The sequence below is a fragment of the Typopeltis vanoorti genome, chromosome 25, assembly GCF_054136105.1.
Source record: "Typopeltis vanoorti isolate ZY-2024b chromosome 25, IOZ_Tvanoo_1.0, whole genome shotgun sequence".
NCBI classification, from domain to species: Eukaryota; Metazoa; Arthropoda; class Arachnida; order Uropygi; family Thelyphonidae; genus Typopeltis; species Typopeltis vanoorti.
In genome coordinates, this window is record NC_143573.1 from 66,592,854 (window position 1) to 66,608,088 (window position 15,235).

The 15,235-nt window shown below is 36.5% G+C and overlaps 1 protein-coding gene across 1 annotated transcript in view; it reads left to right on the forward strand.

The window, feature by feature from the left end:
• The window catches only part of LOC150092814 (uncharacterized), a 740,966-nt gene that overhangs the window by 385,423 nt on the left and 340,308 nt on the right, over nt 1–15,235 (forward strand). Inside the window, exons 11-12 of the mRNA XM_090414287.1 lie at nt 1,479–1,588; nt 8,166–8,261. Coding sequence (XP_090270413.1) covers nt 1,479–1,588; nt 8,166–8,261 — 206 coding nt within the window. The remainder of the gene's footprint in view (nt 1–1,478; nt 1,589–8,165; nt 8,262–15,235) is intronic.

Sequence of the window (15,235 nt, forward strand, 5' to 3'; positions counted from 1 at the left end):
ACCAAAAGTTTCAGTTTGCATTATAAATCTTCAAGAGTATATGACTTAGGAAGGGATCCAAGTACAAGAATATCAATCCACCTCTTCTCATCGACCTACAAAGAAATCCAGTCTCAATAAAAAACTTATGCCACTTGTAAAAGTTCTTTTTCCTGGAGGATCTTTTTTTTTTTTTTTTAAAACTTTTCGTTCTACTTCCTGTATGCAGTAACTATTGATTTATTAGTCTCAAGAAATCAGAAAACTTATCCTACTTTGTCAATCCAACTAGTCTCAACTTTACAACATACACTGCTAACACCTTTTCTGTACAACTAACTCTTATTTAGAAGTATTAGTCAAGTGTTAATAATTAACTATTTAATCACCAACTAGTTTTGCCAGCTGTTGCTGTCGGCATCTTCATGGTACAAATAAGGTAGGCAAAGTAAATTACAAGCTAGATGTTAACTGACAATTCTAATTCAATAACAAAATAGTACTGAGCCTGAAACAATATACGTGTCGCGGATACATGATTTATTTGTTCAGAAACATTTTGTAGTTGGTGCTGAAGTTCATTTCATGTGTGTTTAGTGATCTGATTAAGGTCTTCCATATATATCAGGTAGGATTAAACCTACCTGAGGTTTAATCCTACAGGATTTAAAACCTCAACAGGAATTAAACCTGAGGTTTAATTCCTGTTGAGGTTTTTTGTGGAACGGACGACTGTAGCTGTTTCTTTGAAGATTCTGGAACGGTAGTTTTCTTCTATATAAGGCATATAACTTTTATTCCATTCAATAATGTTGTTGGTTATAGAGAAGCGGGAAGAAAGGCCAGATATATCTTGTCTGTTATTTCTTACATAACTGATGTGTTCCCTTTGTCTCATTTCGAAGCTTCTAGACGTCTCACCAATGTAACTAAGACCACAGGAACAAGGGATGTTGTAAACTCCAGCATACTTGTAGAAAGGATGGAAGTCTTTCGGTGATCTTAGAACTTTCTAAATAGTTTCAACCAGCTTGAAGGTCACTCTAATATTGTGTAGTTTTAGGAAGAGAGCCCGTTTTTTGAAAATGGTACCAACGTATGATAGTGGTGATATATTGAGTGACATCACGTTGTCACCCAGTACTTCTAAATAAGAGTTAGTTATTCATTGATCTCTGTGGTCAAGAATTATAACAATTTCACCTTTTCTGTACATTTCAGCAATTACCAATGGCTCTTTCAAAACTTCAGATAGCTTACTGGAAATATACTTTATTAATTGCTGTGTGTTGGTTCATTGTTCTGTCACTTTTAGTATTTGAATACAGTAAAATTGATTTTAAATATAATGGTCAACATATATAATTCAATTTTTGTAAATAGTAGCTTATCATAGTTGCATGTGAATAACTAAATGAAATCATAGATTTTTTTCTATATCAACATGTGCTACAAAAGTACAGCATCAATCAGAATTTTTGTCTTTTCACGCTTGGTAGGTTTAGAATCTGAGCCTAATGAACAAAGTGGCACTGGAAATTCTCTTAGAGAACAGTATAGGATGAAGGAAGATTCCAATATGTCTGATTCGGAAATACAAGTTAAAACAGTAAGTTATTTATTTTATATTTAAATAAGAAAACATAGAAGTAAAGTGGAACTACCTTAACACATATTATAATATCATTATTTCTAGATGAAAACATTCTAGTCAATACTATATTATAGTCTGTCTAATAGAGTTATTACCAGGAACAAATTGTTATATTTGTAAACTAACATTAACAGTATCAAAGATTTTTCATTGATAAATGTGCTAAATTTAATGCTGTCATTTTTCCTTTCTTCAAGAAGGTGTACACAAAAATTATTTCCATAATTATCTGCATGGAAAGTCAGGACTAGCAGACTAGGCTCTGGATATACTCCTTCAAATAGGATTAAAGGGAGGAAGTCATCAGTATTACACAGAAGCACTGTGGGTCCGAGAGACCTATCACCCCTCTTCCTCCTATCCACTAGGGCTGTAAATTGCATTGTCACTACCTTTCTTCATATTCAGCATTCCAGAGATCAGAACCTATTTTGGTCAATCACCTCTGCAACATCTCCTAATCCTTTTGATAACCAGATTGACCAAATCTGTGCATGGTAGTTCATGTGTGGCCTGATCAGAGACTTATATAATGGTTCCATTATATAAGGCTCTGATCAGGCCACATCATTGCCAGAACTTGTGTTGTCTTCACAGTTTTGGCAATATTTCCTCTAAATTTCAGATCCTTATCCACCATCACCCCAAGATCTTTTATTTTTTACACCTCCAACAATATATCCCGACCAAGGGTAAATTCTACATCCCATCTTTGTTTTCCAAATTTTAAAACACATTTTGCAGCGTTGAATCGGCATCCCACTCTTATACCCATTCATTCAGTCTATTCAAGGCTTCTTGTAAGGCCATAACATCTGCTCTCCTCCTCATAGTTCTCCCCAACTTTGCATCATCAGCAAACAACTGTATATTCCTATACAATTCTTCCCCAATATCATTAACATATAACATATCAATGTCCCTAAAACAGAAACTTGAGGCATACACCACTAGTGACTCCTCTTCTGGGATATTGCACAACTTGTTGATACCTGTCAGACAGCCAATCTCCAATCCAGTACACTAGTCTAATATCCAACCCCATCTGCTCTAGTTTGACTATGAACTTGTCATGTGGTAATCTATCAAAAACATTTGTGAAGTATAAGTGTACTACTGGATATCCATCTCCCACGTCCTAAGCTGCTGTCACCTTATTGTAATAAGTAAGTAGATTACTAAAATCTGACCTCCCTTTAGCAAATCCATGCTGTCTATCAAAGATTGTCATCAACCCCATTGTTGTCAACCCAATTCTGGATCTTGATGCTCACCAGTCTTTCCACACTTTAACCACAACACCTGACACACAGATTAGCCTATAATTCGATGCTTCGATTCTCTCACCTCTTTTATGAAGTGGTAGTCTTGCCTTCCTTCCACTCATTTGGAACTTGATCCATCTGCCATATGTCAAGATATGTGTCAACTCCCTGGCACATTCCTTCAAAATACGCAGTGATATGTCATCAAGTCTCACAGCCTCGTTAATAGCATTTGAGAATTGCTGCAGTGAAAAATTGTAGGAATTGAAATTGAATGGATATATTTTATTATTATTATTATTAAAACAAGACCTCATGGAGTCAAAGACTCATCTAGGAGGTCCTTTTATCTTACACACACATCTCATCATACCGTGTCTTAAACACATTCAAACTACTTGCAGACACCACGCTCTCAGGCAAGGCATTCCAATCACTCACAACTCTGCACGAAAAAAACCTGCCTCTCACTCCCTTACTCACACCCTCCTTATACAGTTTCCAGGGATGACCTCTGGTTCTCCCCTGATCTCCCACTATTCTCTGTAGAACTTCTCCACCATTGATCCTATAACAACCCCTTACCAACTTGTAGGTCTCTATCATATCTCCCCTCTTCCTTCTCTCCACGAGACTCTGCAAATTACATCTTTTCAATCTTTCCTCATACTCAACATTCCAGAGGTCAGAAACTACCTTAGTCAGTCGCCTTTGGACCCTTTCCAACATCTCTTCATCCTTCTGAAAACCCGGTGACCAAATCTGGGCACAATAGTCCAAGTGTGGCCTAATCAAAGCCTTATACATTGGAACAAGTATCTCCCTAGTTCTACATGTCAGTGTCGTCCGCATCATTCCCAGAAGTCTTTGTGTTGTCTTCACAATTTTGGCGATGTGTCCCCTAAATTTTAGATCCTTATCCACTATCACCCACAGATCTCTTATTTCTTCCGTCTCCAACAATATATCCTCACCAAGCATCAATTCTGCATCCCATCTTTGTTTTCCAAATTTTAAAACCTTACATTTTGCAACATTGAACTCACATCTCCATTTCCGTGCCCAATCACTCAATTTATTCAAGTCTTCTTGCAATGCCACAACATCTTCACTACTCTTTATGGTTCGTCCCAACTTTGCATCATCTGCAAACAACTGAATATCTCCATCCAAATCTTCACCAATATCATTAATATATAAGTTAAATAGTAATGGCCCTAAAACAGACCCCTGAGGCACTCCACTAGTGACTTTCCTTTTCCTGGATATTGCACCCCCATACACAACTTGTTGATACCTATCAGATAGCCAGTCTCCAATCCAATGCACTAATCTAATATCCAACCCCATCTGCTCTAGTTTGACTGTCAACTTATCATGAGGTACTCTATCAAAAGCTTTTGCGAAATCCAAGTATATTACTGTGTATCCTTCTCCTCTGTCCAAGGAAGCAGTCACTTTATTGTAATAAGTAAGTAGATTACTAAAACATGACCTCCCTTTAGCAAATCCATGCTGTCCATCAAAGATTATACCATTGTTGTCAACCCAACTCTGGATCCTAGTTCTCACAAGCTTCTCCAACAACTTAACCACAACACCTGACACACAGACAGGCCTATAGTTTGATGCTTGAGTTCGATCACCTCCTTTATGAAGTGGCACAATCTTGCCCTCCTTCCACTCTTTAGGAACTTGACCAAGTGCAAGACTCGTATTAAAAAAATATGTCAAGGCAGGTGTCAACTCTCTGGCACACTCCTTCAGAATACGTGGTGATATATTATCAAGTCCCACAGCCTTATTTACATCTAGTTTACTCAACTCCCCAAACACCTCTTGCTCACTTACAGTCAGTCTCTCCTCCCCATCATCAACTGCTCTTAATCTCTCCATGAAGTCACATTCACAAGATTGAAAGATCTTTATGAATTGCTCATTAAGTATCTCCACAACACATTCTGCAACAGCTGTCTTTATACCATTTCCTCCAATCAATGTCATCCTTCCATAATCATTCTTTCTTTTGCTGGCTACATATCGAAAGAACTCCCTAGGATTCTTTTTGGCTTCATTAGGTAACTGCTGTTCATACCTCTCTTTAGCTACTCTCACCAACCAATTCACCCTTCTTGCTTGGTCTTTGTAGACCTCATGAAATTGGTTACTTCCACTTCTCTTATACTGTCTCCACAATGCCTTTTTTTTCTGTATTGCATGCTTAATCTCTCTCTTCATCCATCTCACACCTACCTTATTTAACCTTCTCACCCGTGGTATACATTTAGACATTGCATCTACTAAATAGTTTTTGAAAATCCCCCAAGCTGCATTGATCTCTTTTCTAGCTAACTCCTCATTCCATGCTACATCTGCAAGCTGTCTCCCGAGCTCTTCATAATCACCCCCCTTGTAGTTCCACATATACCCTTTTTTCACAGGGGTCCTTGCACTGCTGGCAACCACCCAGGTAATCACCTCATGGTCACTTTCACCAATTGGTGGATGATTTGACACCTCATTTATAATTACATCCTCCGATGAGATGACCAAATCCAAGACCCTTAATCCTCGTGTGCCCTCTGTTACATACTGTCTGAGGTAGTTATCCCTCAAAAACTCAAGAAACTCATTTTCTTTACTTCCAGTCGCTATCTCTTCATTCCAGTCTATATTGCCATAATTAAAATCACCCATAATGATCACCCTTTTCTTATTTGCTTGGCTTATTTGACTATACATTTCACTATCACCACCATCCACATTACCAGGTCTATAACAACATCCCACCAAGTATTTGATTCCATTCACCTCTATCTCACACCATACTGCCTCAAAACTACTGGCCCTATTTCCCTCTTGCATCTCTACCTTGTATGGACATAACTCTTTCTCTATCATCAATAGCACACCCCCTCCCTTTTTATCCCTTCTATCCTCACAAAACACATCATACCTTTCCATCTCTATTCCTGTCAGGATGTCGTCCTCATCTAACCATGTCTCACTTATTCCAACAATCTCTGGGTACACAGACACAATTAGTGCAACCATTTCATCCGCCTTGTTTCTTATGCTTCTAGCATTGGTATACAAACACAACAACTCATTTCTGGATCTACAGCTAGTTCCACTGATACCATTCACTCGATGTGCTCTCTCCATGCTGGACTGGGGCCATTTCTCTTTCTGCTTCTTCATTTTAGAACCCTTTTCAATTCCAACTGTTTCCACTTGATCCCTGCTCATCCCACTACTTTCCTGCCTTCACATGCTCTCACCTCCTCTTGGAGCATCCACCTTTCTCACGCTGTGTATCCCTGTCCACCCTGGGCCTCCCCGTTTCCCTGCTCCTCTTGCACACCCATTCTCTCATTTTCTATACTCATACCACTCACCTCTCCATTCATTTCCACTTCTTCAATCTCTCCTGTCTTACTCTCCTGCTCTTCCACATCACTCCCCTCTCGATCTGATTCATTTTCTCTATTCACTTCTCTACCTTCCAGCAGCAGTCTCTCCAAGCGACTCACACCATAACCACTCAAATGCAGTCCATCGCTCCCATACAGCTCACTTCGTCCCTCAAACTCATTCCACACATTAACAAACTGTACTCCCATCTCCTCACACATTTCAGCCAGAATACCATTCATAATCCTTGCTCTCCACCTCATTTCACCACAATCATACCTAGGCAACACACTGACCACCCTTCCTGTCACACTATTCTCTTTTATCTTTCCAAGCAGTCTCTTGACATTCATTTTGACATGCTCTTTGTTCTCTCTCAAATCATTTGTACCAATTAATACAATTAACTCTTTTGCTCGCTCCCGCCTCATGTCCAATGCCTCAATCACTCTACTTATTTTACCGCCTGGAAAACATACCTTGTGCATTTTATCCTCTATCACACCTTTAATAATGGAGTCACCATACAACGCCACTCGCTCATCTTTCATTAACTCTTTCATACCATCATGATTTATTTTAATAGTTTTGACCTGAATTCTCTTAATTTCATTCCGCATCCATTTCATTTCTTGCCTCATCCAATCTAATTCACTTTCCGAACCTCGCGACACATTCTCTCTATCATTAAATCTTTCTAGCTTTCTAACTCTCGATCCCCTCTTCTCACATTCCCTCTCATTCATCCTTCTTTGTTTCCGTACTTTCGGTCCAACATACGTCCAACTTTCACTATCATTCTTCTCACTTTCACTCTCATTTATCTTTCTTTGTTTCCGTACTTTCGGACTAACATGCGTCCAACTTTCGCTATCATTCTTCTCACTTTTACTGTCATTCATCTTTCTTTGTTTCAGTACTTTCGGTCCAACATGCGTCGAACTTTCGCCATCATTTATTCTTTCGATTTTTTTTACTTGCGATTTCTGCATTACGCAAGTTCTACTTTCATTCGTTCTCTCAATTTCGTTTCTTTCCACCTCACTTTCGTCCCTTTTAACATCCGTTACGGTTGTCAAATCGCTCTTTTTCTTTTTTCCTGATTTTTTAACATTTTTTTGCTTCTCTTGCTCACCATCCTTTTCTTTCAAACGTGCAATCGCGACACAATCGGTACTAGCACTTTCTGTCATCAATTTCATATTCGCATTCATTAGTTCTTCGTTCAGGTCACACTTCGCACACACCCTTCTTCCATCCGCACCAAACATCCACAAATCATTTATGTAATCGAAGGAATACATATAACAGACCTCACACTTAACGAAACGACTGAAATCTACATTCAAATCATGGAATGACAATGCCGCCGCTATTTTTTCTCTCTCTGCCGGTTACTAGGTCTAATAATAACGATTTCGTAATTTAGTTTAGACAAGAAAAAAAAAACCCACACTAATAATACCGGTAGCGTACAACGTTTACAGCCGCTCTTACTCAAACAATTACGCATATATACTTAATTATTCCTAGTAATTAAGTATATATGCGTAATTGTTTGACATAGACATATAGACATATATAGACATATAGACAATATAGACATATACATAATGTTCAGGAAACATTTAAGAATATAGTTTAAATGTAATATATCGTCTGGCACACAATTTTGGATTTGTGTTTTTCGTTTTTAAATGTATTAGTAAAAGAGAAAGTTTCAACCCTAATTATAAATATTAGTGATTATTATTTTATTATATGTAATTTAAAGAAAGTATAAATGTATGTATGAATATACAGTATATGTATGCACGTTAATTTCTTATATTTATTTTTGATTTTTCATGCAGCCTCAAAAGTTGAAAAAATTTGTTCAGCAATCAGATGGTTTAAATAATCATGGAAAGAGACTTAGCATATCTGCTGGAGATTTGTTAGGCAAATCAGTAAGTTATGCAAAATGGTCAATTATTATGCAAGTTATCCTTCTGTAATATCAGAAATATATATTTTTTATTTAATTAGTAGTAAATTAATACCATAATTTTACTGTGCATATGGTTATCACATGCAATTCTTAGATGTCTGGTTGGCATTTTCTCCCTACAGAACATATGCATATTCAGCTGAAGTGGCTGTTGAAATGCCATTTGTAGATTTACTTAACTTCAATTTCTTTTATCTTTCTGTGTTATGCTATAGGAATACAAAAATAGATGCTGTAAGGATGCAATTAAAGAGCTGGCTGGAACTTGGTAGCACAAAAGGGCTTCGAGATAGAATAGAATAGAATGGAGAAATTTGGGGAAGGCCTTCATCCAGTAATGTACAGAAAATGGCTGATGAAGAAGAAGATGCAGCATATACCTGTTTCCCATGGAACCACTGTGATGGAAACAATGCAGAATTGTCCAAAATTCCAATTCAGTAGCTCACACAAGATCTAGTCACAAATTTTTCAATTTACTGCATGGTTTGAAGAAATGAGAGAGTCAAGTTAGACAGGCCAGTCAAGAGTACTTGGTGGGAACTCATTAGAGTAGCTTTGTAAGTGTCAGATCATCTAAGATGCAAGGAACCTTTAAATATAAGGCATTTCAACTGAAGATAGCATAGCTGATCTCACACTGAAGGAGGGTTTCATGCTGAAAATTTGGGTTTTGCCTCCCACTAAACACACCAACTGACCAGTTTGTACTCTCAGTTAACAAACATTATATACTGACAATCCTTATCTTTATTTGCTTCACCCACAGTTCCATTCAATACCAATATGTATTCTGAGAATGTGAGTGATTATGGCTAATGGAATGAAAACAAAAGAACATTTGTTACTGATAACAGTAATCTGAATTCCAATTCCATATGACTAAACATTATTGATTTAAGTTGATTTACAACTTACATTGATTTAAGTTTTAATATTTAATATTAAAGACTAATGACTAGAGTTAAAATTGTTCTCTTTACTTACAGTGAATAATAGTAAAAGAAAATATAATATAAAATATAAAATGGCAGTTGCGACTTCAAAGTGCACATTGTACTTGTAGGTATGAAGAGATCGCACACATACACAGTGATCTGCAATCCTTCCTTATTGTTGCTATACTGTTGCCTAATTTTTATGCACACAGTCCTGTCACAGTAAACTTTAAGATAATATCTTAGTAAAGGTGTGTTTTGAATATAATGTAATAAAATTTCTGTCATTAAAGATGTGTTTTGATTATAATATAATCACAAGATCTTTACTTACAGAAATTGGTAATGCATCATCCAACCTTTAGCAATAATAATTGTTTCAGTGCATTGAAAACTTTCTGCTAAGGAGTTAAACTTCTGGAGTTAGTGGCATTGTCCTACTATCTCTTTCTTTAATGCATCATTAAGTCCCACTAATGAAGAAATTTATCTTGGCTATGGCCTAATGCCATTAAATTTGAGTTGCAGCTTTTTGATGGACACTGCAATGTCCTAATGTTGTTCTCTTCAAACTGCGTGTTTAAATCATTACTTTGTAATATTTCATCATTAGCAAAATACAGTTAAAAAAGAAAAACAAAAATTCCTCAGTGATCCTCTGTACACAGATGTCCATTTGACTGAAAGTGCTTGTATCATGACTTCTTGCTCCACAGCAGTTTCGGTATGCCATCGACCATGTCAATGACTGTGTGTGTGTGTGTGTGTGTGTGTGTGTGTGTGTGTGTGTGTGTGTGTGTGTGTGTGTGTGTGTGTGGTCATTCATTCTCATGTTGAACTGCCTACAAGCCTATGTTGTTAAGGTTGCGAAGCGCAAAGCCACTAGGCTTTGCGCTTCGCAACCACATGCTTGGGGAAGGAGTGTCCCAGGTTCGATTCCCGTTGTAGACGTGAGGAATTTGAGGATCTTCCTCAGGCATAGCCAAGTTAGCCGGTCTTGGGTGTGGTCAGTAGGGTTTTTTCTGCCAGTTTATCTGGCGTTTTTCATCCCGCAAACAGGCAAACCGTCCCCGTGAACATACACCTCTACAGTCAAAAATATATCCCCCCCCCAGCGGCAGACCAGGCGACGGGTTGGTTGGGAGTAGTACTAATAAGAAGTCGCATCTAAGTAACATGTGGACCCTGCATGGGAAGCGGGAATAATGCGTAGAAGAAGAAGAAGAAGTAATTTTCCTGTGTTTGGAGAGGTGTCTAATAGGTTGAAGTGATTTTTCTCCCCTATAAATTATATGCCATTTTTTTGCACATCTATGTACTATTTTGATTCTTTTTGGAAATGCCTTATATTCTTGTGTATAATATATAATAGTATAGGACAGTGGTGTTCAACCTTTTTTATTACGCGAGCTACTTTTCTATAAAAAGTTATTCGGCAATCTACTCTCTTATTATAGATCACGTTTCCCCAACCTGATATCTGATTACACACAAATAAACAAACTAAAAATAAATGCACAATTAAAAACTTTATTTATGTATTTAAAAATTTATTTATCACTTTTAATTATTTTAATACAACAAATATTTTAATATAACATAATATATAAATATATAAAAAAATATATATTGAAATAAAATATTTATTTCTCTATTTTGGAAAACCAAAGTTAGAAAAAACAACAGATTGATTACAAACTCACAAGTTACAGGAAATGCTGGTTGAGTAAAAAAAAAAAAAAAGGTAATGTGAAATTTGTCATTGTTTGGACCTCACAATATTTTAATAGTCAAGTTGATATGAAGAAGTGGCCAATCGCAGACAATCATCCAAATGATCATTTGCAATTTGGTTTCTTAATTGATTTTTTATGACAGTCATATTTGACCGTCAAAAGCGGATTCTGAGAAGTATGTCGATACGAAACAGGACAGAATTTTTCATGCAATATCAGTTAATATTGGGAATTTTTCATGTGCATACTTCCAAATGACTTGATTGTTTATTGATTTTAAATGTAAACTATTCTGAATGTTTATTATCTCAAGTTCTACTTCAGCTTGGTTTATATCAAACAGCCCACTAATTTTATTTGAAATTTCTGTGATGTTCAAGTTTTCTTGAAATGGATTATTGATAAAAGATACAATCATTTCAGTTTTATTAAAATCTTTAAATCTTGAATTTATTTCTTCCTCAACTAATTCTATTTCACGAATAAATTCTTTTAAATCATAGCGAAGCATTTCTTGATTTTGTTCAAAAAATTTTAATAAATATGGGAGATGTCTAAATTCACGGTCATTTATATTTTTCTTTAATAAAAGTAAGTATTGTTGGAAAGTTTTTATTGAACTTAACATGTCAATTAAATTTTTATCTCTACCTTACAACTCTAAATTTAAATTGCTTAATTTCGTACAGAAATCTACTAAAAATGATAAGTGTAACAACCATCTTTTATCACTCAATTGTGGATAAATATCTCCTTTTTCATCAAGAAAAATGTTTATATTGTTAATTAATACAAGAAATCTTTCTAAAAATTGACTTCTGCTGAGCCAGCAAACATTATTGTACAACAGAAGTTCCCTATCATCATCTGCCTGTAATTTAAATAACCGCCGTTGCAGGGCTTTTCCTCGAACAGAATTTACAATTTTAAATGTAATATCCAAAACATCTTTTGTGTTTAATCTTTTACTACACAGTACTTGTTGGTGAATAATACAGTTGTATTTTAAAAAACTGGATATTTGTCATAGTTTTTGCATAATGAAATGAAGCCTGATTTATTACCTATCATTGCAAGAGCACCATCAGTAGTAATAGACACGCGTTTAAAAAGCGGAAGTTTGTGTTGTTTCATAAATTCATCAAATGCTGAAAAAATGTCTTCTCCCCTAGTCCTTCCCAATAATGGTATAATTTTCAAAAGTTCTTCTTTACTTGAATAATCTTGAAATACCATGCGAATAAATACCATTAACTGAGCAATATCACTGAAGTTGTTTGATTTATCAAATTGTAATGAAAACGCAACACACCAGGTTAATGTCAGGTATGTGTCTGACATTAACCTGGCCTGGAAACTTTTCTCCTGCAATTGGAACTCTTCCTTTCAGCAATTTGAAACCTTGTCTGCGGCCTAGAAGAAGTCTCTCTCTCTAGCAACGTCTCGAACCGAGAAGCTCCTTTCTGGAAGCGGGAAACTCCTCTCTCAAGCAACGTGGATTCGGGCAGTCTCTCTGACGGCAACTCTTGATCGGGTGGCCTCCTCTCTGACAGCAATTCTGGAACGGGAACCCTTCTGCTTGCTTCAGTCCCTTTTTATTAGGCCTCCTCTGAGACCTCGCATGAAGTTTGGCAACCCCCAAAGAATCGGTAGGAGTCTTTCATCTTAGGTTTCAAGTTTGGCACGCCTGTTGTTCTCCTCTGCTTTCTTTTGATTGTAAGTTGTCGGCCATTGGAAAGTTGTTTGAACTCATTCTGACTGACTTCAGAGATGTTTACACTTAGAGCCTGCAAGCCTTTCTCATACATACAAGTTTCAATAACAATCTTTCTAATGCCGCCATGTACAGCTTCGGCGACAAAAACATTGTCTTTGTTTTTAACACTCTAACATATTCTTATTAAAGCAGTATATACAGTTAGCTTCAAAAGAGTTATTTACCAAAACATCTAATACAAACTATACCGAGACAAACAAAGTTTATTTTTTTACAATATTCACATGGGACTTAACCTAAGTAAAAAATCAATGTAATGTGCTTTGGAATATTTAATATTTAAGCTACCATCGAGTTTTTACACTTTGCTTATAATCGTATTCACTTGGCTCGCTGTTTGACTTCCACTGATCCAAATTAATTCATTTACCCAGACTTACAAGAAAATTACTGATTTGACAATTTTAACGAAAAATGAATAAACAATAGCAATGCACTTAAAGCGAATTAAAAATAATACAAAATAATGATAAATAAAATATTATGTTTTCAGTTTTAATTAAATACACAAGAGAGGAATACACAAGAGATCGACCAAAAATCGCTCCACGATCGACCAAAAATCGCTCCACGATCAACCAGTCAATCCCTGGTATAGGACATTTCTTAAGACAGAAATCACTTAAGGTGAAAACTAGATAACTAGGAGATGGATGATTTAGGTGGGAGATGAATTTCATTACATGGTGGGAGACCACTACCCTGCTTATTGGAGCTCTGAAGTAGATTGAAAACATTTTGTGTTTGGTCTCTAGAGGGGTTTCCAGACTATGTAAAAATTATAAATTACAAAAAATTATAAATTTAATAAAAAAAAATTGAATAAAAAACCCATAGGCCATTCACAGACCACATTCACCATGGATTGGTGAGAGAGAGAGAGATTTATAATTGGTGCATAGAGCCTTGGTCATTTTCTAGAGTGCCTGGTCCTCTGTGGAACCAGAGGACCAGACACTCTGGAAATTGTGCAGTTTTGTTTCCCACTGTTGATTTCAATAGTTTTTAAGTGCATATCAGACTTCCTTTGTAGCTCTATTGTGTGCTTGTCAGTGTTCTATGGTATTGGTGTCTGCTTCTGTTCTTTTCATGAATCAGGTTTTTAATCTCATCCAGAAGTTAGTCATTGTTTGTGCACAGCATATCCGTGGCAGCTGCTAATGCAGTTATCTGCTTTTCTAAGTTGAAAATTGAGTCATCGATTTTTTCCTTTGAGTTGATGGCAGGAACTGGGCCAAATAGATTCATGTAGAGTAGTTGTTAATTTTGCCCAGTTGATAATTGGGATCTGATCTGGGATATTTTCACATTATAAGCCCAGTTGGAGTAAAACTGAGTTCTGGTCAGAGTTGAGGTCGCTCATTGCATGCATTTGGTATTGATGCATGATATTTTGTAGTATCGTTATATCGACATCAGGAAGTCCTGCCACATTAGCATAAGTTCTGGAGGTCATTCTAAGAGATAATTACTTGAAACAGCATGTGACTGAAGGGACTTGTGGTGTGAGGGTGTTGGATCTAGTCATAGGTTTAGAAGATCTGTTCATAAGTAGGGTGTCCACGTTATCCTCCATTTGGTGAGAGTGATTCGTGTGGTATTGACTGAAAAATTTGTGTATTTTTCTTTTAAAAAGGAGTATATGCAGAATCGCTGGGCATGGGATGGCTACAAGCTTCAGAGGCAGCTTGCAGCCATCCCATGGCATAAGAATTTGCAGGTAAAGGATATTAACAGTACATAGAAAATAGTCAATGGGTATTTGAAGGAAGCAAAATCGAAATGTATTCCCATGGTAAAGAAGATAAATAAGGCAGGCTTGATGGATGAATAGTAGTAGTAGGCTTGATCTGCAAAAAAAAAAAGAAAATATTATGGAGGATTTATAAGGAGAAAGTGATAAGCAGGCTCACGAGCAGTACAAAGCTCAGACTAGAAAGGTTAACAAGGCAGGCTAAATCAGATTATGAGATGACCTTAGCCAAGGGATTCAAAGGAAATTTGAAGGGAGATATTCAGTTGTTTACTGATGATGTAAAGTTGGATAGCGTAATAACTTTAGTGAGTACTGTTGGTAGCGAGGTGACTGAGGCAAATGTAATAGTAGAGTTACTGAGTGACCACTTTTCAAAAGTCTATCACCCAAGTGAGGATATTTCTGTATCTTATGAAGCAAGAACCAATATGAGAATTGAGGTTAATGAATCAGAGGTATTTAGGATATTGCAGAATTTAAATGCAAATACTACTGTGGGTTTGGATAAGATATCAGCTCGGGTATTACATGAATATGCAAGGGAATTATCAGTGCCTCTTACTGGGCTGTTTAATTTAAGTTTGAGCTCTGGTAAGGTTCCTAGGGAGTGAATAATTCCTCTGTATAAAAGAGGTACTAAGACTAAAATTAAGTTGAAAATTACAGACTGATCACCATCTTGGGAGTGGTGTTAAAAGTACTGGAAAAGTTGGTTAAAGATAGAAT